General features: G+C 59.0%; 9 protein-coding genes across 9 annotated transcripts; 5 read left to right on the top strand and 4 right to left on the bottom strand.

The window, feature by feature from the left end:
* Window positions 1-59: 59 nt before the first annotated feature.
* ACA1_066020 (CBS domain containing protein) lies at window positions 60-2,245 on the bottom strand (the record flags this gene model as incomplete). The annotated part of the gene is made up of 10 exons (XM_004339746.1): window positions 60-485; window positions 573-662; window positions 761-835; window positions 924-1,070; window positions 1,172-1,230; window positions 1,302-1,374; window positions 1,451-1,533; window positions 1,629-1,756; window positions 1,840-1,943; window positions 1,976-2,245. The coding sequence occupies 10 exons, from the start codon at window positions 2,243-2,245 to the stop codon at window positions 60-62; spliced, it is 1,455 nt and encodes a 484-aa protein (XP_004339794.1).
* A 461-nt stretch (window positions 2,246-2,706) lies between these two features.
* On the top strand, window positions 2,707-3,320 carry ACA1_066010 (nuclear transport factor 2, putative; the record flags this gene model as incomplete). The annotated part of the gene is made up of 4 exons (XM_004339745.1): window positions 2,707-2,796; window positions 2,860-2,931; window positions 3,021-3,104; window positions 3,204-3,320. The coding sequence occupies 4 exons, from the start codon at window positions 2,707-2,709 to the stop codon at window positions 3,318-3,320; spliced, it is 363 nt and encodes a 120-aa protein (XP_004339793.1).
* Window positions 3,321-3,559: 239 nt separating this feature from the next.
* Window positions 3,560-4,786, bottom strand: ACA1_066000 (ARP2/3 complex 34 kDa subunit, putative; the record flags this gene model as incomplete). Its single annotated transcript, XM_004339744.1, has 4 exons — window positions 3,560-3,786; window positions 3,900-4,250; window positions 4,333-4,574; window positions 4,725-4,786. 4 exons carry the CDS (start codon window positions 4,784-4,786, stop codon window positions 3,560-3,562), a joined length of 882 nt encoding a protein of 293 aa, XP_004339792.1.
* A 471-nt stretch (window positions 4,787-5,257) lies between these two features.
* ACA1_065990 (uncharacterized protein) lies at window positions 5,258-5,773 on the top strand (the record flags this gene model as incomplete). The annotated part of the gene is made up of 1 exon (XM_004339743.1): window positions 5,258-5,773. The coding sequence occupies one exon, from the start codon at window positions 5,258-5,260 to the stop codon at window positions 5,771-5,773; it is 516 nt and encodes a 171-aa protein (XP_004339791.1).
* A 690-nt stretch (window positions 5,774-6,463) lies between these two features.
* On the top strand, window positions 6,464-10,472 carry ACA1_065980 (periodic tryptophan protein 2, putative; the record flags this gene model as incomplete). The annotated part of the gene is made up of 15 exons (XM_004339742.1): window positions 6,464-6,509; window positions 6,603-6,800; window positions 6,894-7,075; window positions 7,139-7,445; window positions 7,568-7,744; window positions 7,807-7,923; window positions 8,017-8,170; window positions 8,239-8,376; window positions 8,453-8,563; window positions 8,648-9,171; window positions 9,256-9,488; window positions 9,565-9,696; window positions 9,782-9,861; window positions 9,928-10,041; window positions 10,163-10,472. 15 exons carry the CDS (start codon window positions 6,464-6,466, stop codon window positions 10,470-10,472), a joined length of 2,823 nt encoding a protein of 940 aa, XP_004339790.1.
* Window positions 10,473-10,675: 203 nt separating this feature from the next.
* On the top strand, window positions 10,676-11,401 carry ACA1_065970 (universal stress domain containing protein; the record flags this gene model as incomplete). Its single annotated transcript, XM_004339741.1, has 4 exons — window positions 10,676-10,804; window positions 10,903-11,004; window positions 11,068-11,138; window positions 11,260-11,401. 4 exons carry the CDS (start codon window positions 10,676-10,678, stop codon window positions 11,399-11,401), a joined length of 444 nt encoding a protein of 147 aa, XP_004339789.1.
* Window positions 11,402-12,039: 638 nt separating this feature from the next.
* Window positions 12,040-14,199, top strand: ACA1_065960 (uncharacterized protein; the record flags this gene model as incomplete). Its single annotated transcript, XM_004339740.1, has 1 exon — window positions 12,040-14,199. One exon carries the CDS (start codon window positions 12,040-12,042, stop codon window positions 14,197-14,199), a length of 2,160 nt encoding a protein of 719 aa, XP_004339788.1.
* On the bottom strand, window positions 13,893-15,486 carry ACA1_065950 (programmed cell death protein 6, putative; the record flags this gene model as incomplete). The annotated part of the gene is made up of 7 exons (XM_004339739.1): window positions 13,893-14,079; window positions 14,345-14,491; window positions 14,619-14,766; window positions 14,900-15,065; window positions 15,184-15,263; window positions 15,369-15,417; window positions 15,469-15,486. 7 exons carry the CDS (start codon window positions 15,484-15,486, stop codon window positions 13,893-13,895), a joined length of 795 nt encoding a protein of 264 aa, XP_004339787.1.
* A 178-nt stretch (window positions 15,487-15,664) lies between these two features.
* Window positions 15,665-21,189, bottom strand: ACA1_065940 (HEAT repeat domain containing protein; the record flags this gene model as incomplete). Its single annotated transcript, XM_004339738.1, has 28 exons — window positions 15,665-15,821; window positions 15,869-15,947; window positions 16,064-16,145; window positions 16,226-16,393; window positions 16,485-16,640; window positions 16,723-16,810; window positions 16,887-16,987; window positions 17,083-17,201; window positions 17,301-17,457; window positions 17,536-17,631; window positions 17,698-17,865; window positions 17,942-18,114; window positions 18,206-18,397; window positions 18,431-18,570; window positions 18,649-18,710; window positions 18,783-18,878; window positions 18,953-19,023; window positions 19,095-19,232; window positions 19,326-19,434; window positions 19,511-19,636; window positions 19,720-19,818; window positions 19,885-19,972; window positions 20,051-20,151; window positions 20,229-20,371; window positions 20,443-20,549; window positions 20,605-20,830; window positions 20,903-20,971; window positions 21,093-21,189. The coding sequence occupies 28 exons, from the start codon at window positions 21,187-21,189 to the stop codon at window positions 15,665-15,667; spliced, it is 3,408 nt and encodes a 1,135-aa protein (XP_004339786.1).
* Between the last annotated feature and the right edge of the window lie 71 nt (window positions 21,190-21,260).

Here is a 21,260-nt window from a genome sequence, read left to right as displayed (position 1 = left end):
CAGTCTCTCTAGCTTGAGCTTTGTGTGAAGTGTAACAATAGAAGAAAGAAACAATATCATCATTCCTCCACCCTTCGCTTCTTGTCCTCGTGCAGCTCGGCGGCTGCGTCGCCGGACGCCGCCTGCGCTGGTGTGACGACGGGCTCTGTGGTCAGCACCTCGCCGTCGTCTTCGTCGATCAGCTGCAGGGACGGTATCGATCCTTTCCTCTTCCGGTTGTTGGCCTCCACTCCCCGCGTCCGGCGCGCCGTGGGTGATGCTGTGGGCGAGGCGCCGGTGCTCCCTCGTCGACTGGTGAAGACGGGCTTGGGCGGCTGCTGGTGGGCCTGAGTGGCCAAGTCCCCGATGGCCCCGCCGGTGGCTGCCGCAGCGAGCTCCGCCTGGGTCGGTCGGTCGTCTGGTGACTTGGGCGGCAGCAGCGCCCGCAGCACGTCGCTCAGTGTTATAACTCCTATAGCTCTGTTCTCTTCGTCCACCACGTACACCTGCAAGAGCCAACCGTGTAAGTGTGAGTGATGCGTGTGCGATGAGCCAACTGCGCGAAAGCCGAAGATGGGCTGCTGTGTGCGCACCCGATGCGTCCTGTTGGTCGCTACCAGAGATATGGCCTGCTGCAGCGTGGAGTCGAGGGTGCAGCTCACGGGCGCCTTGGGTCCGTCTTTCTGTGTGTTGTGTGTGCGGTGCGGTGATACCCAAGCGTGCGGTTAACGCGGAGGCTGGACTTTGGTCAGTCGACTGGGCAAAGCGGTACTCGACGTACAGCGCTGATCTTGTCGAGCATCTGCTGGACTGGGCGGTTGAACATGGAGATGTCGAAGTCGGTCCCGCCAAATCCCTGCAGCAGCGTGGCACGCACGCACACGACAAGCAACGATTGAGTCGATCAAACCGCACTCGATCGAGTTATGGGTGGGCGAACGCACCCGAAGGTCGGAGGCCGAGATGTTGCCAACCAGCTTGCTCTGCGCGAGTACGGCCACTCCGCTCACCCGGTTCTCGAAGAGGATGGACAGGGCATCGGCGAATCTGGCCGTGTTCCTCACCGAGATCACCGCGTGCGCCAACTCGAGCTGTGTGCTCACCACGAAATGATAATGAATGCGATGATGATGATGATGATGATGATGATGATGCGGGAGAAAGTTGGTACGCGGGGCCGTACGTCGCTTACGGTTCGCTGGCAGAGCTCGGGCAGCTTGTCCATGTTCTTCGCGTACCACGCAATCACGTCTGCGTTTGCGCGTTGGTTTATGATTGGATGGGAGAGCTTCAACGCTCGGGGGGTGAGGCGTGGGCAGTACCCGACTGGGAGATGACATTGACGATGTTGCCCTCGTCATCGAACACGGGCAGCCGGTGCACTTTGATACTCCCCTGATGCCAGCGCAGCTCACCCAATCAGCAAACAGCATAGCAAGAAGAACAGTCGGGACCCGTCGTCGGGGCAAACCTTGGGATTGCACATGGTCCGGACCACGCTGAGCAGGCTGTCGTTTTCTTTGATCGGCACGGGCCGGTCGAGCAACGAGAAGTCTGGCAGGGACCGAGCGGTGGGTGGTTAGACTGGGGGGGGGGGTAAGGACCATGAGAGGAGGAAGCGGCGACGGGGCAGTGGTAGTAGTAGGTACTGATGGCATTGGAGATGGGGTGGTTGAGGGACGGCAGGCCGGTGAACATGATCAGGTTGAGGTCGGCCTCGTCCTTGGCCACGTCGTGCAGCAGGAACCCGGCAATGTCCAGCACGTCCACCAACCCGCTACACCCCCCAACATGAACGCGCCAATCGGTCAAAGGAGTGAAGTAAAACTAGAGGGGGGGAGGGGGAGGTTGAACAAGTACATGAAGTGGAGGGTTGTGGCGTCCATCACGGGAGCGGAGAGGATGCGATGCTGGGCCAGGGTCTTGACGTTCACATAGGTGAGCAACGAGAGCAAAAGATGAAACTGTTGGTGTAGAGAGGGGGAGGGGAGCAAACCTGTAGGGCGTGGGCGACGGTGGCGGTGGAGGAGAGGGTGACGACGTGACGCGAGGAGGGCAGCGACGAGGAAAAGGACGGTTCGTTCGTGTTGCTGCCCTGCGGCGCCTTCTTGGCGCCCGAGGAGTCCCTGGCCTGCAGAAACTGCCCCACCGTCGTATCGGCCAAGAGCCCTCGCCACTGTTGCTCCCTCGTTGCCGTCGTTCCTGAATGTGCCTCCTTCTTGTCTTCTTCCTTCTTCATCACGCCCTGCGCTTGTTTCGTGGCCATGACCTCCTTTCTCTCTTTGCTTCTGTTGGTCCTGGTTCGGGTGGGTGCTAATGGCGTATCTCTCAAGTCTTGCTGTGGCGAGCACTGTGACAGGCACCATCAACGCCCTCTGCCTTTCGTCCGCTTTTCCTGGGCTTGCTGCTGTACTGGTGGGAATCGAAGCCGTGCTATCTCAGTGTTGCAGAAGCTACACACCAAGAGGGCACTCAGCCAGTTTGTTTGCTCTCACCCGCAGAGCGGAATGAGTCGCGCCTTCGATAGGATGGGTGTGTGTGCATGTTGGCCATCGACAGACGCGTACGAGAAGATTCACGAAGATGCAGCGTGGCTGCGAAATTTCGAATTTCCAGTGAACCCGCCAGAAAACAAAATTTTGGGCGCGAAAAGCCAGTATTTGTTTGCTTGTCCTTTGCCCACAGCACCGAAGCCATCTGCGCAGCATCAACAACACATTAACAAACATGTCGAACCCCGAGGAGATCGCCAAGGCCTTCGCCAACCACTACTACAACATCTTCGACACTGACCGCAAAAATCTGGCCAGCCTTTACGTAAGTCCGTCGCAGCATGAATTTCGATGTATCGTCGATTAATTTGGTTTCTTACATGTACAGCAAGATCATTCCATGTTGACGTTCGAGAACGACAAGATCCAGGGCAAGAACAACATTGTGAACAAGCTTCTGGTACCTGCAACATCTGACAACGTGTAGCCCCGATGGCGCCATTTCTTCCCTACTAAGACATCTGCTCTTTCTAGAACCTCCCCATGCAGCAGATCAAGCACGCCATCACCACAATCGACGCCCAGCCGACTGCTGGCGGCGGCATCCTTGTCTTCGTGTGCGGCAATCTCGCTGTGCGTCAACCCCTCCTCTGAAAAACTGTTGTTTTTTTCTTTTTCTTTTGAAATTAGGCGGCCGTTGAGCTCATCATCGTGCCCAACTTCCAACAACAGATCGACAACTCGAACCAGCCGCTCAAGTTCAGCCAGGTGTTCAGCCTCATGCCCATCCAGGGCCAGCAGGGCGGCTTCTTCGTGTTGAACGACTTGTTCAGGCTCAACTATTGCTGAGTGATTGCAAATCCTTCGACTTCCCTTTTTGTCGCCGATCCATGCCCCCATGTGGCACACGATCGACGGGGGCTTGTCGCCCTTTGTAAACAACATTCGCGATGTGAGGACCAGGTCCTTCTTCAAAATAACAATCTTTCGCCATTTTTCATAACGTGAGGCGAAGATCGAGCGGAAAGATGGTTTTACTTCTCGCTTTTACAGAGTTGTACAGCAGATCGGAAGACGCTGATGAGGATTTAGGCCCTCTTGAAGGTCCTGCCGGACATGGTCTTCATCTCCTTGTTCGCGTTCTTGATCTTGGCGCGGTTGAGCACCTGGAGGAGCTCCTCGACGCGCAGCCTCATGCGGGTGTGCAGGAAGGCCTTCGAGCACTTGATGTGGTAGTGCAGGTAGTTACGGAAGAGGTGGATGGTGTCGATGGTCTTGCCCCTCCTCGACTCGTGGGTGTGCGGGCCGAACAGCACTGTAGGTACCACAGCACGCGCGTGTGCGACCAAGGGCGCGTGAGCCAAGAGAACGCGCGTGCTGCGTGTGCGTGCCCATAAACGGTAACGACAGGAGAGGAGGGGGGCGTACAGAAGGTGACGAAGCCCTGGTCCTCGCCCTCGTAGACGTTCTGGACGCTCTTGAGCTCGAGCGGCCTCTCCCTCTGCGAGAAGGTGACGGCGGGGGCGTTGTTGATGGTCTTGCGGGCAGCCTCGAGCTCCTGGAGGAACACCTTGCCGATGACAATGTCGTCCTTGTCCTTGAAGTTGATCGAGAAGATCACAGCGACGTTGTTGCCCTCCCTCTTCAGGTAGACGGCCTCGTTGGTGCGGTAGTTGATGGTGATCACAGGGGGCAGACCAGGCTTGCCGTCGAACACAGCCTCGAGGGGGGCAGCCACCACGGTGCGCTTGAAAAGGGCGATCTTGCCAGGCAGAGAGTCTGTTTTTACAAAAGAATTAATGAATTTAATTGAAATGCTTCCAGGGGGGAAGAGCAAATTGGAGGCCAATGTAGAGCGTACCCTTGTCGGCGAGGTTATCAAGGTCGAACTGGAGGGTGTAGTCGTAACCAGTCTCGGCGGAGGTGACAAGGGGACCGTAGAAGGACTGGACCTTGGCGTCGGTGCCGAACTGCTTCATCTGGCTGATGCAGGGCCACGAAATGGACACGGTCACGAGGTTCCTCTGGGTGGCATTGGTGGCAATGTGGTACTGCACACCATCGAAGTCGGCCAGCGTGATATCAACAGCCTCCCTCTTGTCGCTGCAGATCCAAGTGCGAAAACGAAACAAGGATTAATAATGAACCGATTATCGCACTTTTTTTTTAAAAAAAAAGCACTCCACGAGCGATGCGCAGTGAACGAGGGCTGAATGGCGACCCAAGAGCGAAGGCAGGATCGAGGAAATGTACCTTTGGACCCTCTGGCGGATCACCTCCTCGAGGATGCGGCTTCCAGTCTCAAGAAGAATCATGTTGTGCTTGTGTCTTCACGCGCGTAAAGAAGATGTAAAGAAGGGAGCGAGTGGGGTGGTTGTCCTTTGTCCCTGGCCACCGCAGTGGCTGGTTGGCCGTTGCTCAATTCATTTATTGACACTCCCCTGCCACTATTTTTCCGGCCACGAAAAGTCGTAATCATTTCTTTTCTATTTTCCTTTTTGCCCTTTTCCCTGAGCTGGTGGTTTTTGCATTTCAGGGTGTTGTGGCGTGTCCATGCCCTTTCGTCAACCAACACTTGGGTCCCGGGACGCGGGAAGTCTCGCCGTTGCGCACCCCTCTTGGCTCTTGACTCGCAAGATCTACTGATAAGGTCGGTGAAGAAGGAGTCGTCGCACCCCTCGCCTCCAGCGTCAACCTCAACTCGCTATCTCCTGGCGCTCACCATAGCAAGGGAGTAAAACCTTCAACAACATCTTCTTCATCTAGCCTCCCTCCACTCTCTCAAGATGGGATTTACCAAGTTCGTCAACTACTCCACAATGGGAATCTTCGTGGCGGTGGTGATTGCCCTCGTATCGATGACCAATGTTGGTCTCTACGCCGGCAGCCGAAACGGATCCGACAGCAACTGCGGCAGTCTCGGGGTGTTCTCTTTCCGAGTGAGCGACCGAGTGGTGGGCCTGGGCGAAACGGTCACCATCCTCTCCATCTTCTTCTCTCTCGTCTCGATCGCGCTGTGGGCTGTGCTGCAGTTCACCGAGCACTCGACCGGCAAGCACTACGCCTGTACGGGCCTCCTCTCGGGCTTCTCCCTCTTCATGTTCGCCTTCTGGGTGGTGCCCTGGTCGCTGCTGGCCAGGGACATGTCGTGGATCGACGACAACTACGGCCACTGCGAGATGCCCTACACGTGGAGCGCCACCCTCTTCTTCTCGCTCTTCGACTGGCTCCTCTGGCTTGTCATGCTGCTCAACAGCGTCCTCGCTCTCATCGTCGACCGCAACGGCTCTGACGACTACTAGGCACCCTCTCGGCCCGTGCCTGCTGCTGTCTTCACCGACGAGCGCTGTGTGCGTGTGGAAAGAGCAAGGCGCGAATGCCAGCGGGGTCTTAACGGAAGGGTGGTGATGCGGCTCGTCTCGGACGATGTAAGAGAAGGAGGTGAGAATACAATACAGATACTGTTTGTCTCTCTCGCCATAGAGGGAGCTCTTTTCTGGTTGCTTTTCTCTGTAGCTGGCGCCCACCCGAATTTCTTTTCTGGTTTCCTTCCACGGAGACGGAGCGGGAGATTGCGATTGTGTTGTGGCCCATCTTTCAACGGAAGCAACTCATCGGCCCACGCCATGTACGCGTACAAGGTACCACGACCGGGGGACGAGGCTTGCTATGGAGAGTTGCACTTGATCGATTTCTCTCAAAATCCGCAATTACTGTAAATTAATTGTTCATCTCCCTAGTTCTCCAATCTATGCGGTAGCGTCTACAGAAAGGGCAATGTGCTGTTCACCCCTGACGGCAATTCCCTGCTCAGCCCTGTGGGCAACCGCGTGACGGTCTTCGATCTTGTCAAGTACGTTGATGCCATCTTTATCCAATTTTTAATTCGCGATTTTACCACGATCTCACATTCATTACGCGCATCGCTGCCGCGACTTTGCAGCAACTCTTCGCACACCCTTCCCTTTGAAAACCGCACCAACATCAAGCACATGGCACTGTCTCCGAACGGCAGCCTCCTCATCACCGTAGACGATGGTGCGGCCTTGCTCCTCAATCAAGCCTGCAGCCCCTTTCACTTTTGCTGAGCACCGGGCAGCAAGCGCCATGCTCACCTTCTGTTCGCCTTAGACGGCCGGGCACTGTTGGTGAACTTCCACAAGGGCGTGGTGCTGTCGCACTTCAACTTCAAGAGCCAGGTGCGCTTCCTCAAGTTCAGCCCCGACGGCAAATACTTTGCCGTCACCTACGGCGAGTACGTGCGCGTATGGCGCACACCCTCCGTGCACAAGGAATTCGCTCCCTTTGTGCTCGTTCGCACTTATGGCGGTACATTCCTCCATCATTACGACACACACACACACACACACACACACACACACGGATGCAATCGTCGTGCTCACACGATTCATGCGAATGTAGGACACCACGGAGATGTGACGCACATCGATTGGTCGTCGGACTCCAAGTACTTTGTGAGCACTTCCAAGGACATGACGTGCAGGATGTACTCCCTCCACCCCACCGAGGGCTACCTGCCGTTCACGCTCTCGGGCCACCGGGACTCCGTGATCGCCGCCTTCTTTGGCAAGAACGACAAAATCGTACGCACACACGCTCACCATCACGCTCACACACACGCATTGACGCGCGGTCTCTACGCATAGATCTACACGATTGGCCGAGAGGGATCGGTGTTCGTGTGGAAGTGGCGGAAGCACACGGGGCTCAAGAAGGAAGATACGGACGACGAGAAGGAGGAAGTGGAAGTGATGGAAGAGGAAGAAGCCAAGGAAGAAACCGAGAGCGAGGCCAAGGCCGACGGCGCACAAGCTGAGGCCAAGAAGCAAGAGCCGGCGGCGAAGGAGGAAAACGATTTCCGGCTGCTCTCCGGCAGGTGGAAGGTGGTCAAGAAGCAGAGCATTTCGCGCGACGGCGTCAAGGCCCGCTCCGCCGCCTACTCGTCCAAGACCGGTACCGCCTCCCCCCGAGCATAGCATTCGACGCGCGACTTTTCTTTCCTTTAACAGTTTTGTTTATTCATCGTTGGCGTCGACTTGCGACTCACGCTGCTCTTGCGTGGAATGCACCAACAGGAATCCTGGTGGTTGCCTTCACCAGCGGAGTCTTCTCGGTGTACGACGTTCAGGAAGACGATATCCCAATGGGTCCGACGTCGCGCGTTGTCACCCTCCACACGCTCTCCATCTCCACCTCGTCGCTCTCCACCGCCGCCATCTCTCCTTCCGGCGAGTGGCTTGCCTTTGGCTCAGGTTCGCTGCCCGCCCTGTGTGTGTGTTGGTCTCTGTTGACACTGAGAACGTCATGGTTGCAGCCAAGCTCGGGCAGCTGCTGGTATGGGAGTGGCAGTCTGAGACCTACGTGCTGAAGCAGCAGGGCCACTTCCACGACATGAACTCCATCGCCTACGCTCCCGACGCCAGCATCATCGGTACTGACCCCCCCCCTCCTCTCTTCTTCCTCTAGTCTGTCACGGCTCTTGGCTGGCGCAACCTCACACGATCACGCTCGTCCACGCGCGCAGCTACGGGTGACGATTACGGCAAGGTCAAGCTGTGGAACACCACCAGCGGGTTCTGCTACGTGACCTTCAACGAGCATAAGGCGCCGGTGACCGACCTCAGCTTCTCCCCGCTCGGCCACTCCGTCTTCTCCTGCTCCCTCGACGGCACTGTGAGGTACATCACCATCACCCCCGCAACCCCACCACGCGCACTGAGGCTGATGGGATCTTCACCACCGACAGGGCGTTCGATCTGGTGCGATACCGTAACTTCCGTACGTTCGTGGGCAACGAGTCGGCGCAGCTGACGTGCCTGGCCGTCGACCCTAGCGGAGAGGTCGTGTGCGCCGGCTCCATCGACCCCTTTGAAGTCTACGTCTGGTACGTTGCGCCGCAGTCCAGGCCCATGGGTCTTTTGGGCGCCTTGATCTCACCGCGCTGCCATCTCCGCGCACAGGTCCGTGCAAACGGGCAAGCTGCTCGATGTCTTGGCCGCCCACGAGAAGCCCATCTCGGCCCTCGCGTTCTCGCCCTCGCAGGCCAAGCCTCTGCTGGCCTCGGCTTCCTGGTTCGTCTTCTTCCTTTTCTTCTTTCTTCTTTGCGCGCGCCTGCTGACCCTCAGCGCACTGGTCGGCACACGACAACACTGCAGGGACGGAACGGTGCGGTTGTGGGACATCTTCACGACGGGCGCGACGCCCGACGTGCTGAGGCACAACGCGGACGTGCTGGCGATCGCCTTCCGGCCGGACGGCAAGGAGCTGGCCACCGCCACGCTCGACGGCAACATCCACTTCTGGGAGACCACCACGGCCACCTACCTGGGCCAGATCGAGGGCAGGAACGACATTTCGGGCGGCCGAACGGTCAACGAGCGCCGCACGGCCAAGAATTCGGCGGCGAGCAAGCACTTCACGAGCCTGTGCTACTCGGCCGACGGTCGGCTGATCATGGGCGGCGGCCGCAGCAAGTGGGTGGTGATGTACGAGGTGTCGCAGCGCATGCGCATCAAGCGCTACCAGCTCTCGCGCAACCGCGCGATCGGCGGCACCGTCGACTTCCTCGACAGCCGCATGCTCACCGAGGCCGGCCCCATGGAGCTCATCGAGGACGATGACGGCGACAGCGATCGGGAGGCCGAGGGCCGCAAGGGCCGCATCGATAAGACCCTGCCCGGTATGTATATATATATATATATATGCTGCCTCCCCCCGCGTACGCCGCGAGCTGGTTCAGTCTGCTGACCACACACACACACAGGTGTCAAGGTGGGCGAGCTCGCCTCCAAGAGGGCGACGTCGATCGAGATCCGATGCAAGTCCCTTCGCTTCGCGCCGACGGGTCGAGGCTGGGCGGCGGCGACGACGGAGGGTCTGCTGATCTACTCCCTCGACGATCGCCTCATGTTCGACCCCTTCGACCTGGACATCGACATCACTCCCAAGAACATTCGCAAGACGCTGAACGGCGGGCACCACCTCAAGGCCCTCATTGTACGCACCAGTCCCTCATGCCGCACACGCACCACCGCACACGCACGCGTGGCTCACACGCCAGTTCTCTTCACAGATGGCTCTGCGTTTGAACGAGGAGGACCTCATCGGCGAGGTGTACCACGCGGTTCCGCCGCACCAGATCCAGCTCGTCGCTGCTCACCTGCCGGACCACTACCTCCAGCGGCTCACCTCGTTCATCGGCCGGGTACGTGCTCCCCCCCATCGCGCTCTCCGCGCTTCATTCTCCAGCGGCTCACCCGTGTTTCGCACCCCCTCCCCCCAATCTGCAGATCCTGCCCGAGTCGCCGCACATTGAGTTCCACCTGCTGTGGATGACCCACCTGTTCACCTACCACGGCCCCGCCCTCAAGTACGAATGAACACCCCCCCCCCGGGCGTCTGGCTCTTTTGCTAACGATCTGGTCTGTGTGTGCAGGGCTGCCCGTCCCTCGCTCGTAAACGAGACGTCGAGTGCCATGGCCTCGCTTCCGTCGCTCCTGCGCCTCCTGTACAAGGGCGTCACCACCCACTACTCAGCCGTCTCCAAGCTGTATTGCCCCCCCCCAAAGCCCCAAACGTGTGCGTGTCGTGGCGTGTTGTGCGTTTCTGTTGCATGTGACCGTGTTCTCACCCGCGCGGCGTGATTTGTGGCACACACAACAACAACACAGGTGCGACGAGAACATCTACACGCTGGACTACCTGACGGCCCTGCCGGCGTGCCTCGACAACGCGCCCTACCAGGACAATACCGAACTCGCCGACGCCAAGGGCTCCGGCGACGCCGCGCAGGAGGACGGCGAGCAGGACGAGGCCGACGGCGGCGAGGAGAAGGCGGCGGAGGGAGAAGCCATGCCCGCCGGCTGGTACGATCCCGATGAGGAAGGCGGTGAGGAGGAGGAGGACGATGGTGTCCTGCCCCTGTCGCCACAGCTCGACGGCAGCGACGCCAAGGCCGCCAAGCGAAAGTGTCCCTTCTGAGGCACAACAAACACAAATACATCAAATGTTTTGCATATTTCGAAAATTGGTCCTAAACTTGCGGCAATGTTAGCCTGTTTCCAAGTGAAATTTCTTGGAATTCAAAGAATCCTCGGGAGGAGCTGTACTTTCTTTTTGCCTTCGTTCTGTGTTTTGAGCACCACACCACCAGCACCGCCCCGACGTAGTCTCCACACGAAGCAATGAAGGTTATGGTGGCTTTGGACGGTTCAGAGAACGCCTACCACGCGCTGCGCCGAGCGCTGGAGCTCACCAAGCCTGAGGACTCCCTCCTCCTCGTCCACACCGTCGAGGAAATGCACCCCGCACCCGTACCCATCGCCCCCCCCCCCACTTTCTCCTTCTCCTTTGGTCTGACTCGTTCCCTTCTTCCCCTTTACCTGACTCGGGGCTGCGGCACACAACCAAGTTCATGGACGTATCGGGCGTGATGGACATGATGGAGGCGCGAGCCAAGAAGATCATGCAGCGAGCGAAAACCATGTGCACCGCCCAGGGACGAAGGAGAGAGGTCCGCCGTAACTCGCCCAGTGGTGGCCGCGGCACTGAAACTGAACTCGTGAATGCTCTGCAGGGCCAGGTCGAAGAGAAGATCGCCTTCACGAAGAACACTAGAGAGGCCCTCTTGCACCAAATCGAGAAGCGGTACTTCTATCGTGGTGTGTGCGTGTGCGTGTGCGTGTGCGTGTGCGTGTGCGTGTGCGTGTGCGTGTGCGTGTGGTTGGGTTCTGACTCTGACCAATCGGACTTCGTGCGCAATTGCCAGGGAGGTGGAGTTGGTCTGCATGGGCTCGCGAGGGCTTAGCGGCGTGAGCAAGGCTCTGTTGGGGTCCACCAGTTCATACCTCCTCCAGCACGCACCCGCCGGATGCAGCATCCTCGTCATCAAGCAGGACGGCGCCTCGTAGTTGGTTAGCAGGAACGTGTTTGTCTGTTCGCCAATGCAACCTTTAGCACCTATTACTTGATGCGTGTACATATCGTGCATCATGGTCACATCTTCCCCATCACTAGCCTCTGCATCCGCCCCTCGGAGTTAAACCTCAGCCAAAAAGCAGGTGATGGTGTTCTCCTCCTCGTCGTCCACGCTGCCCGTGGTTGCGGGACATGTTTTGGCACAGTTGGCGAACGTGCGATTGGATTAGTGATTGCATAGGAGTTGGAGTCGACAGCATCCAGCCAGTACGGCTTCTCCCTGTAAAAACTGGATATTGCTTGTGATCACAAGAGAAAAAAGGGCTGGGGCGTTGAGCATGAACACGACCTGATTGCTGTCCCATTGATGGTCAACGGAAGGCGCCCCCCCTTGGACTTGTACGGACCGGACCGGACCGGACCGCATCGAATCGGACAGCACCGACGCCTAGAGCGGACCGCGATTGGCGCAACTTGCCTGTTGCCTCAGTGTTGCTATTGGTGAAAATTTCCATTAGCCTGTGGTGAACCGGTCAAGGGACAACTGAGACGCTACAGTTTTCACATCGCTCCCCCGTCACACCACCCACCATCAGTCCCTCTCAGCCTGGCGGCCATCAGATCGCCCAAGATGCGCCAGGTCTTTGCCTCAGCTGCAATAGCCACTGTTTGCCTAGTGCTCCTTCTCACCATGACCGGGGCACGAGCCGCAACCAACTATCTGGCCAACCCCTCGTTCGAGGCTCAGAGCAGCGGTTGGGGACAGGAGCCGCCCCCGCTCTGCGCCGCCGAGGCCGGCGGGGCGCGCACCGGCAACTACTCCGTGCACTGCACCGTCAGCACCGCCGCCACCAACGGCTGGTACCAGTTCCGGGGTCCCACCAACGGCCTGGTCTTCGGGGTCTACTACCGCGTCACGGCCTGGTACAAGTACCGCAACTTCAGCCCGTCGGCCAACCTGCTGCTCTTCTTCGAGAGCCGGGACTACACGACCGGGGTCTACTGCTATCACAACAAGACGGCCTGCGGCAGCGCCACGGCCGACTGCTCGCAGGGCGGGTGGATCCAGATGAGCTGCCCGTCGGTCATGCTCTTCCCGGAGAAGAACTACGTCTACGGCTGGGCCCTGCGCGACGGGACGGGCGAGTACTGGATCGACGACGTGGCCCTGGAGGTGATCGACACCGTGGATGTGGTGCGGAGCGCCGACATCACGGCCTGGCGCCAGGAGGTCTACGACGAGCCCGTGGAGCTGATCGCCGATCTGACGGTCCAGCGCACCGCCTTCGAGAAGGGCGACTGGCTCAACATCACCGCCGTGGTGGTGCGGAATGAGGACCAGGTCGTGGTCAAGCGCCTGACGGAGTGGACCCTCAAGCGGCGGTGCGAGAACATCGTGGCCTCGTTCACGTTCGACCCGAGGCCACTGGCGCCGGGCTTCTACACCCTCAACGTGACGGTGGTCAACAACCTGTTCGGCGGCCGCACCAAGACGGTGAGCACCAACATGCACAAGCTGGCGGCCAAGCGCACCTACAAGATGTACGTCGACAAGGACCTGCGGCTGATCGACAACGGCCGGCCCTTCTTCCCGCTCGGCCTCTACATGGAGAGCCTGAACGACACACAAATCGACCTGCTCACCGACAGCCCCTTCAACCTGATGATCCACTGGGCGCAGTGGAAGTCCCGGATCGACTACATCCACCAGCGGTCCAAGGGGCGGCTGCGGGTGATCGACCAGCCCATCCAGCACATGGCCACCACGTCGACCAACGCCACGATCGTCGCGCAGTCGGTGCAGAGGGTGGTGGACCATGTGGAGTCGATCAAGGCCAGCCCGGGCCTGTTCGGGTACTACCTCTACGACGAGCCGTCGAGCGCCCAGTCCTTCATCAACAACCTGCGCGCCGAGACCCTCGGGATCCGCGAGGCCGACTACGATCACGTGGTGTTCCCGGTCATCAACAACCGGCTGCAGATGCACCGCTACAAGGAGATGTACGACGTGACGGGCGTCGACATCTACCCGCTCCAGACCTACGACGACCTTCACGCCGTCTACATCGTGTCGTACCAGGCCCGGTCGCTGGTGATGAACAACCGCGCCTTCTGGAACGTGCCGCAGATCTTCGACTGGAACTGCTACCTGCCCGACAAGACCAGCGAGCGGCCGCCCACCGAGCAGCAGCTGCGGCAGATGACCTACCAGATGATCGCGGGCGGGGCCAACGGCATCATCTACTACGAGTTCGACTGCCTGTGGAAGATGGACAAGAAGACCCCTTTCGACCAGGAGTGGGCCAAGGTCAAGCGCGTCGCGGCCGAGCTCCTGGACTACTCGCCCGTCATCCTGTCCAACGAGGCCGTCCACCCCAACTACACCTTCCCCGAGCAGTGGGCGCGCGAGGTGAACGAGGGCCGGGCCTGCGGCGTGCGGTTCTGGCGGCACCAGGGCCGGGACTACGTGCTCGCGGTCAACCCCTACGCGGCCAAGCAGAAGACCTGCGAGTTCGGCAAGCCCCGGACCGCGACCGAGTTCCACAAGCTGACCGGCGCGGCCGCGATGACGCTCAGCGACGACCGCATCACCCTGGTCATGCCCCCGATGGACGTGGTCTGGATCGCTACCGGGGCCGACCCCGCCGGCGCCGACTCGGGCGACGGTGACCTATCGGGGGGAGCCATCGCCGGCATCGTGATCGGTGTCCTCGCCGGCGTCGCCATCCTGGCCGCCGCTGCCGCCCTCGTCGGGTTCTGGTTCATCAAGAAGAGGAAGGCGAGTCTTTAGGTTCTCAACAACAGCAAGAGAGCATAACAATAAACCACACGTGTACAACAACAACTACAACTATCGAAAGAGAGTTTGCACAAGATGTATGTTGTGTGAACGTCAATCAATCGACAGCGGTAGACAGCGGAGCGGTAGGACCTACAGGAAGTAGGGGGTGGCGCAGGCGAGCTGATCGAAGCTGAGGGTGATGGTGGCGTTGGTCGGTGTGATGCCGGGCGGACCCTGCGAGGCGGGCGGCTGGCCGAAGCCCTGGGGCTTGGGCTGGTGCGCGTAGAAGTCGAAGTATGACCTGGCCGGTTTCATTCACACAATCGTCAGCACACGCGCGACACACGCACCACACAATCACCATCGCACACACAAGACGACACGCACACGCGACACGAGGGGGGGGGAAATGAAGAACGGAGAGGTACCTGAGGCTGGCAAGGAAGAGGGCAACCTCGGTGAAGGCCTCGAGCGTGAGTCCGACCCGGTTGGGATCGAAGCGGGTCAGCACGCTGTTGATGGCCGGCGGGCTCAGCTGGAAGCCACCCTGGGCCAGCGCCGCAGTGATTTCGTTCCCTGCGTGTGCGTGTGCGGTCGTGTGCGTGTTGTGTGTGTGTGGTGGTGGTGGTGGTGGTACGTATGCGTGCGTACACAATCAGAAAAACAAGAATGCAGATAGATGACTCGTTCATCATGGGGTCCGGCGTACAGTTGTCGAGCTTGCCGGAGCGATCGCGGTCCTGCGAGGCGAAGGAGTTGCGGAGGGAGAGCACGAACTGGTAGAGGCACACGAACTCGTTGACGCCGAGGTGGCCCGACCGGTCGAGATCGAAAGTCGTCAAGAGGCGCCTCAGCGTGGCCGGGCCAAAGTTGAGCTGGTCGATATAAAAATAAAAACGAATTAAAAATGAATTCCAGCTAAGCGTGACGTCAGCAGAAAAGATCGAAGCGCGAAGGAATCCGATCTAATCTGATCATGAGGGGAGGTCGTACGCCAGCTTGCTGGAGGGCACGGCCAAGTTCGCCCTGGTCCAACTGTCCGCTCCTGTCCGTGTCAACGGCGCTGAACCAGGCTAGGAGATTAAAATGGAAGGAACCGGATTGTCAGGAACCGTCCAAGATCGAACGCAAACAGGGTCACCGGCAACTGAAAAGATTTGTGGGAGAGAAGCTGTTACCCTGGATTTGGCTGACGAGCTGGGCGTCCGTGCCGAAGTACGACGCGAACTGGCGGCCGCAGTACAGAGAGGGTAAGGGCAAACGGAAAAGAGAAAGTACTGAGGTGACAAGGGCCATACCCAAGGACGAGCGTGGGCACCCCAAGTAGGCTGTTGCATTGCTGTGGTCGGGTTGAGAGAAGAAGGCTGCTTGCGTGTGGTACGGTTAGGAGGTGAGGTAATGGAGAAACCTGGTTTAGTTGGTGGCCCGATTTTACGTGCGCGCGGACAACGAACTCGCACATGCGGCTCCTGGTTCAGTGCGCGTGGCTGTGGCCATGGCCGTGTGCGTGGTCATGGTCGTGGCCGTGGTGGTCGTGGCCGCGGTGTGGTTCGGGCGCGGCGGCGGGCTTCCGCAGGGCCGTGTTGTCCGTCTTCAGCCCAAACCTTGGGTCGATGAGGCAAGTGGTGAGCCTGGAGGTCGTACAAGTAGAGAGCAGAAGGACAACGGGCGGGCGTACCATTGGTTGCGGCACTTGACGGCGGCCTTGCGCACGGCCCTCTTGGGATCGTCCAACGCGGCCGAGAGCTCATTCGCGACTGGCGGCCCAACAGAGACATCGGCCAAGTCAGACAAAGCCGCACACGCACACGCACACGCACACGCACACGCGCACGCGCACGCGCACGCACACATCGCGTGACACAAAACGCACTCTTCTTCTGGTAGGGGAAGATCTTGTAGAAGGGCAACGTGATGAACGACGACAGGCAGTCCAGCGCAGCGATGCGGATGGCCTGCGCGGGATGGGGACGTACTAAGAGTTAATTCTGCGTCGGAGAGGAAAAAAGCGGTGCGCGGCGGGGCGGGAGCGTACCATCTTCGGTCTGAAGGTGGTGAGTCGCAGGAGCGCCGGAACGAAGGCCGACACGTGCTCACTCACCATGTTGGGCGCCTCCTTGATGAGCATGGAGAGCGTTTGGAGGGTCGACGCGATGAGGCCCTCGTCGTCTGCATTGATCGACTGCACAATCAACGGCATCACCTGCAAGAGAGCCGAAGACGAAGAAACCCGTGGACGTAAGCTGTGGACCCATGGCTCGTGCAAGGGGGGGGGAGATTGGGTGTGGTAGTACCGTGTGCAGCTCGGAAAGGAGCACGGACTTGGGGATGTGCTTGAGGAGGTAGGAGATGGCGAGCAGGTGCGCAGGCTTGGATGGCGCGGAGGCCTCGTGGAAACCGCGCAGCAGGGTGGGCAGCAATTCGCTGAAGAAGCGCTGCTTGTACAGCACCTGCGCGTGTGGAGGACCAACGCGTTAGGTGTCTGAACTCCTCAAGAGCTGCGTGCATCAAGTGCCGCGGGCTAGAAGGTACCCGAATGCGTGAGCTGGTGTGGACGTTGAGAACGTCCTCTGAATCGCCGATGATGACGTCCATGGACTGCGCCGCCAAGACCGACAGCCTGGAGCGACGAGTAGACGGTAAGAAAACACGCACGCGTCACAGGCAATGTCGGGCTGATGAGAACGGTGGCGTACTTCTTGTGTCCCTCTTCTTCCGTGGACGAAAGAAGTCCGATCAATTCGTTGGCCACCTCCTTGCCCTTGGCGTGCCCGCGCATCACCAACGCCTTGGCCAACTGTTTGTCGCCAGTTGCAAGACAAAATGTGAGTGTGGCCCGCACGCGAGAATATATCAAGCTAGCTTGCACAACGAAATGGGGGCTTGCAGTACCCAAGTGAGCGTGCGCAGAGCGTCGGTCTTTTCCTGGAAGGGTGCGGAGGAGCCCGGTCCGACCTTGCGGCCAAGCTCGGGCAGCACTTGCGCCAAGAACTCGCTCAGCTCGGATGAATCTGGGGTCCCGCCAACGAAGAACAACAGGTCAGTCGTGTGTCGCATGTCGCGTGTCGCGTGTTGTGCGTCGTGAGTGTGCGTCGTGTGCGGTGGTAGACCTTCGGGCAGTTTGTTCACCACAGCAGCCAATCCTTGAGAGGCAGAAAGCGCGATCAGTTCATGTGCCTTGGCCGCCTCGCCTGCGTTGGCGATGGCGCGTGTCTCGGTGAACGCGTACAGCCGGCCCAGCGCCTCGTCCGCCGAGGCCAGGGGCGTCTGCCGAGCAGATGCCGTGTACACGCAACGTGTCAACAGACAGATACCACGTCGCACAGTTGTTGATCAACGACGTACGTCACGGTGGGCCGAGCCGACCACCGCGGTAAAGACTCTGATCAGCAGCTTCTGCCCGGTGGGGGCCTTCTCGTCGAAGGGGCGGAAGGACTCGACCTGAGAGTGCTCACACGTCAGCTGACGTGGCCAGCGAGGCGACGAAAAAGAGAAAGCGATGCGCACCTCGTGAGGGAACTTGTCGGCCTTGCCGTTGAGGAAGAGAGCGGCCACCGAATCGACGAAGGCGGCGCGCTCCGTACCAGCCTCGAGTCCCCTGGTCACCGCGCCAAACAGGCGCACGCTCGAGTCCAGAGCATGCAGAAAATCGGCAGAATCGGGGGTTGTCGCGGTCTGCGTAACCGCACATGATGTGACTTCAGCAGCCGCACACGCCCGAAACCGCTCACGCACACTCGGGAGGCGTTACCTGCGAGGAGGCCTCGTTGATGAGCAGCTTGAGCACGCGAGGGCAGTGGGTGGCTGCCCATTCCTGGATGATCGCCGGAGACTCAGCGGCGGAAGCGACAACGCGCGAGAGTGCCTCAAGCACGTGCGCAGGCACGGAGTGCGGCTTGCCGTCCTGGCTCGCCTCCCTGAGCTCTGTGCGAGGGTCGCGCGCACCATAAGGAAAAGAATGAGTTGGGTCCGGAAAGGCCTGAGCGCTGAGCGGTGGCCTATTGGCAAGGCGTACCGGCCCAATGCGACTCGGTGATCGCGAGCAGCCTCGGCACCATCACGCGGCAGAGCGAGGCCTCGGAGGCGAGGACCGTGAGCGCTCCCAGGATCGATGGTAGGGTCTTGCCTTCACTGTCCTCGCGGTGCTCTTCGCTCTCTTCTCGGGCTGTGGTGTTGCACAGGGTTACTTCTTTGCTCGCTTCTCGAGCTGTGGTGCGGCGCGCGGTCGGCAAGAACGTACGCTGAGGCAGAGTGGCGACATCGGACTGGGTAGTCATGCTGGTGATGGCATCGAGGAGGGCGGGCAGCGTGTACTTCTCCACAAGCCCAGCTTTGCCCGGCTGATGCGCGACCACGTCCAGTGCCCGAAGTGCGTTCGATCTGGGCGTAGATAGAAAAATGTCGATCTAAGCTTAAGAGAAGAACACCGACGCTTGAATGGATGTGAGGCGTACGTACCGGACCACTGCGTCCTTGTCCTCGAGAACGGCCTTGCTGAAGTGCAAAAGCACCACTTCAGTCTGGTGTGGAAAGTGTGTGAGCAACAGCACTGCCGCTAGCTGAAACTATAAATGAGAGGGTTATGTAGTAACCTGGTTAGCATCGAGCAGGTCAGCCAAAAGGAGGCCACGGAGTCCGGTGATGGACGTGATCTTGAACTTGGCCGTGCTGAGCACGCTCTGGGCAACCTTGGAATTATTGAAATAATAGAACAATTATTTGGCTGGCATGGAACAACATCAACTGGCGCGGGAATGAGTACGAAGGTGCTGGTGAAGGTGGTGAAGAGCTGATCCCGCCAGGGTCGCAATGGGTGATCCTCCACCGTGAGCTCTGGGAAGTAAGTAGGATATTGAGTTATATTGGCTGCCACAGGCTCAATGTGAGAGCTCATCATGGTGTACCGCTGAATTGGCTGCTTGCAATGACAAAGTTGAGGACGAGGTCGAGCAATGACTGGCGGTGCGAAGGACGCTGCTCCAGCGAGAACTGGCGCAGCAGGATCGGGAAGGTGTCCTTCAGAATCTCGACACATGCACGGACTGGGAATGCAGATGACCAGGAAGAGTGCGAGAGAGGTCTTCTCGTTTAGCTCAAGTGGCCTAGAAGGGGGGGGGCAATGGTCTCAGGGGTACCCGAAGCCGAAGCAGCTGCCTGCAGGATCTTGCCGCAGGAGATGGCGATCTTGGAGTCGGGCGATCGGAGTTCGTGCAAGCACTGGTTGATCAGCGGCTCCAAAAATTCCTGTGGCGCAAGAGCCGGGTCAGTGTTTGCATGAGTGGCGAAGTGATTGAGAGGGGGGAGGGGGCAGAGCCAGTACTCGCAGGTTGGACGAAACACGCGCGCCGGAAGTGATTGTAACGACATCGCTCGCCAGGACTTTGGTAAGGTCGGACACTGTCTTCAGCGCCTGGTCCACAACGCGTGCTTCCTTTGACGTGAGCACCTGGGAAGAAAAGGTGAGCCAACCCGGTGAGTTTCGCTTCGTATGCACAACACACACACGAGGGCAATTGAGGTTGAAAGTACCTCAGTGCGCAGGGCAGGCCAAATGTCTTCGACATATCGGGAGATCGTGAGGGATCCGTAGCTCTGGGCGCAAAGCGAAAGCGTCTCCAGGGCGTCCAACTGAGGTGAAGGGTGTTCATCTATGAGTGACCGGTGCGAAGCAGCGCGCAGTGGCGGTGTACGCACCTTAGTCTCACTGATGGTGGAAGACTCCTTGTCCAACAAAAAAGGAATGACGTGCTGGGCGAGCTCCGATGACGCGGCAAAGCACGCGCTAGCGTGGAGTACGCGTACACGCAATGTGAGCAAAGCGATTAAACAAAGACGCGTACAACGAGTGGGAAACCCCTACCGAAGACTCTGGACCAGTGCCTCTTTCGTGATGCCGTAGGGGTCATTGGGCTTGGGTGTGAACGTCACTGGGAAGTAGACAGACACCACCTCGAACAGTTCCTGTTCCACGCGAAGACAGCGCGTGAGTTCACGCCACGCTAGAGTAGTAGGGCCGTGACGGCGGCAGTGGGCTGTACCTCGCTGAAGCGGACGAACTCGGGGATGCTGTGAACGACCTTGACGAATGTCTGGAAGCCGATGACCAAATTGCGAGGGTCACGCTCGCCATCGAGCACGCGTACGAAGGAAAAGACGAAATCGGCCTTGAGCGACTTGGCGGCTGCGTGTGATCAGGTGTTATTCCGTGGTCCGCCATCATCACACAGAGCGCAGGGTTCAAGTTGTACTCACCATCCTCGAACTTGTCCAAGACGATCGAATAGATCTGAAGCAGATTCATTCGCGCAGCCTGCGACAGAGACACCATGTAGCCCTGGTCCACCACTTCGGCGGTGATGCTGAAGAGGGCAAGAAAAGTGGGAAGCACAGAAGAGACGTAAGCAGATCAGGCACTCTCTGAGGGTTGGGTGATGGAGATTGTGCCTTCGAATGATGGCGACCACATCCTCGTCGGTGGTCGTGTGGTTGGTCAAGAGCGCCAGAATGCCCTTGAGCACCTCGGAAATGGAGGGAAAGTCCTGCAGACGGTCAGCGTAGAAGGCGGAGAGGAAGTGCAGCGACCCCTCGTCCAGCTTGAGTTCGGGCAGACGCGCAATGATCTCGGACAGCAGAAGCGTAGCTGTGGTGCGAACGTTAGTCGGGAGACCCCGCACGTGCCCGTGTGTCGTGGCGTGGTGCCGTGGGGTAGTACCTCGGCCGCGGATGACCTCGTCCTTGGAGGGCAAGTAGTCCGCCATGTTCTCCACGAGCTGGTGCAGTGCTACGCCACCCGAGTGCACACCTTGTGCAAAAAGATCCACACCCGGCCGGGATGAGAATTAGAGGAAGCAGCCTCCGCAGATCGATTAAATGGAAAGGCCTTGAAGTGGAGGGAAAAGTACGGATGAGCAGAGTGTTGAGGGCATCCGTGCGAGCCTCCTCACCCTTTTCAGGGTTCACGAAATCGTCGATCGTGGCCACCAGCGATCTGTCACCCATCTTCTGCAGTAGAACCAGAAAAGAAAACGATTTTCCTGCTTCACAATATCGTTTTGATTGATTGTGCAGAC

This window comes from Acanthamoeba castellanii (genome assembly GCF_000313135.1).
Source record: "Acanthamoeba castellanii str. Neff unplaced genomic scaffold scf7180000084599, whole genome shotgun sequence".
Classification (NCBI taxonomy): Eukaryota; Discosea; order Longamoebia; family Acanthamoebidae; genus Acanthamoeba; species Acanthamoeba castellanii.
Note: the sequence above shows the minus strand (reverse complement) of the source record. Positions and strands in the feature narration are given on the sequence as shown.